The sequence below is a fragment of the Cyprinodon variegatus genome, unplaced genomic scaffold (genome assembly GCF_000732505.1).
Source record: "Cyprinodon variegatus isolate N-32 unplaced genomic scaffold, C_variegatus-1.0 Scaffold1263, whole genome shotgun sequence".
Taxonomy (NCBI): domain Eukaryota; kingdom Metazoa; phylum Chordata; class Actinopteri; order Cyprinodontiformes; family Cyprinodontidae; genus Cyprinodon; species Cyprinodon variegatus.
The window spans coordinates 115,092-117,549 of record NW_015151716.1 but is presented as its reverse complement, the minus strand read 5'-3'; the positions used below and the strand labels follow the sequence as shown (position 1 = coordinate 117,549).

The 2,458-nt window shown below is 40.4% G+C and overlaps 1 protein-coding gene across 1 annotated transcript in view; it reads left to right on the top strand.

Annotated features, from left to right (window-relative positions):
• Positions 1-2,135, top strand: part of LOC107102497 (eosinophil peroxidase-like) — a 5,585-nt gene extending 3,450 nt beyond the window's left edge. The window contains exons 11-16 of the mRNA XM_015401826.1: positions 16-204; positions 316-553; positions 658-857; positions 946-972; positions 1,307-1,333; positions 1,447-2,135. Of these exons, the coding sequence (XP_015257312.1) occupies positions 16-204; positions 316-553; positions 658-857; positions 946-972; positions 1,307-1,333; positions 1,447-1,877 (1,112 nt within the window). The 3' untranslated portion in view covers positions 1,878-2,135. The remainder of the gene's footprint in view (positions 1-15; positions 205-315; positions 554-657; positions 858-945; positions 973-1,306; positions 1,334-1,446) is intronic.
• The last annotated feature ends 323 nt before the right edge of the window (positions 2,136-2,458 follow it).

Below are 2,458 nucleotides of genomic sequence, written 5' to 3'. Positions count from 1 at the left end.
AAAACATACTAAATGTTTTCAATGTCTCTTCAGGTGGATTGGATCCAATTGTGAGAGGCCTTATAGGTCGCCAGGCAAAGCTGAACACACAAAGTCACATGTTGACTGAGGAGTTGAGGGACAGACTGTTTAAATTCTCTGTAGAGCTGGCTCTGGATCTGGGATCTCTAAACCTTCAGAGAGGAAGAGACCATGGACTTCCTGGTATTTACTAATTGTTAATGAACAATTTCTAATTCAGCTTTCCTATAGCTCTGGCTAAAGTAATTTCCACAGTTCACAAATTATGTTTTACCCTATTCCTTCCTATTTTAGGCTACAACAAATGGCGAGAGTTCTGTGGCCTGTCACAGCCAAGGACTCTGAGTGAGTTGGCTGACGTGATGAACAACATAGAGTTGGCTCAAGGACTGCTGGACCTGTATGGTACACCTGAAAACATCGACCCATGGCTGGGAGGTGTAGCTGAGCCATTTGTCCGCGGAGGAAGAGTGGGACCCCTGTTTGCCTGTCTGATAGCCACTCAGTTCCAGAGGATCCGTGAGGGAGACCGGTTAGTAGACAGATATTGACTAAACTATGATCTAAACATCACTGCATATTGTGTGTTTTTTTACATCCTCAAAAACTAAACTAAGGCAATGTTTCTCATGTCAGGTTTTGGTGGGAGAACAATGGTTTCTTCACAGATGCACAGAGGCTAGCCCTGAGGGACTCATCTCTGGCCAGAATTATCTGTGACAACACAGGGATCACTGAGGTTCCTGAGAAACCTTTTCTGTACCGACCCCGCGGTTCTGGATACACCCAGTGTGATGACATCCCTGCATTTGACCTCAATCCATGGAGGGAGGGTGGTATGTTTGCATTAACATATTCTATCAACTAGTGCCTCTTGGAAATTTCACATATGAGATATACATTGATTTATTTCTCTATCTGAAGGTCCAGAGGAACCACAATCACCAACAGGTAAAAAAATTCAAGTTACAATTGATAGCTGTTGTTACTGATGCTCTATTATCACTTTAAAATACAGTTTTCTTTATGGTACGTGTTTATTTCAAGTTCACATAGCTCAAACAATTAGTATTTCAGTGATTAACCTTTGCTTTTATATCTTCTCATTAAATTTTTGACAATCTGATAAAGATGGAGGAGATACAGTTAAATATCTACCTATGTTTGTCTGATATATGAATAGTTAGGTTGATAATTTTCTTTTTTTGTTTGTTACAGATTTAATACACATGTTTTAGTTGTGTGAAAAATAAAGATTTTTTGCTTTGCTTTATTCCCATTTAAGGTCAACGTGGGCCTCCCAGACCAGCAGGTAAATGCTTAACATCTTTTTAAAATTATATTCCATGTTACTTATGCAGAACAGGTTGTGATATACTATACTTCATGTGCAATGTGATGATGATTGTGTGGTTTTCTGTACAGGACCCAGAGGACCTCCAGGTACACCAGAACCACAGGGACCCCCCGGCACCGCTGATAAAGTTGCCTTCTCTGTGCGCCTCGGTAACAACTACCCCAAAGCTGGCAGCCCCATCCTGTTCCATGATGTCATCTACAATGGACAGAACAGCTATGACAGCAAGACCGGCTTTTTCACCTGCGAGCACCCAGGAGTCTATGAGTTTGAGTTCCACTGCATCATCTATGGGAGCGCAGGCAGCGTGGATCTTCTTCGTAACGGAGAGCTAATTCTGCACTCATTCACCACCCGCCACAGTGGCTATATCTCAGCCAGTGGCAGCACCTTCATCAAGCTGGAGAGGGGAGACAGAGTGTGGCTGGTGGCCAACCATGGAGGCACCGGACTGACCACAGACAGCTTCTTCTCTGGTCATCTGCTGCTCACTGAGTAGAAGAACATTAAAGCACTCTTAAAGTTTGCAAACAAAATTAAAACACTTAAAATAAAGGAGTAAAATTTCTGTCATATTTGTATCCTCTCGTGAATGTTTATTACAAATATTAAAAGGCATTGCTGATGATTTATTTTTCTTGTGAATAAAAATTCACACTGATATTAGAACTGAAACATGCAAGCTAAATAAATGTATTTGAATGCATCATGTTTTCCTTGTTAAATTGTGATCTCTGGTATATTAGTTGTTTGATAACTATTACTAATCATTATTAGCATTTATTTGATTGAAAATCTACAATAAAGTTCTCCAATCAACCATCTCCTTTGAATTTCCTTTTTCCATATACCTTAGATAACAACAGGAAAACTTAAAATCATTTCCTTAAAAAGCGCAATACATTACTACTTTGTAGGCAATAGTGGCCTTTATTTAGTCTTTTTTTAAAAAAAGTAAGTAAGCAAATAGGAAACGTGACTGTAGAGAGGGGAAATTCATGCTGCAAAGGTCAGCAGGTCTGGACTTGAACCTGTGGTAGCCACGCCGAGCACCGACACCTCTGTACAAGGTTGTGTACT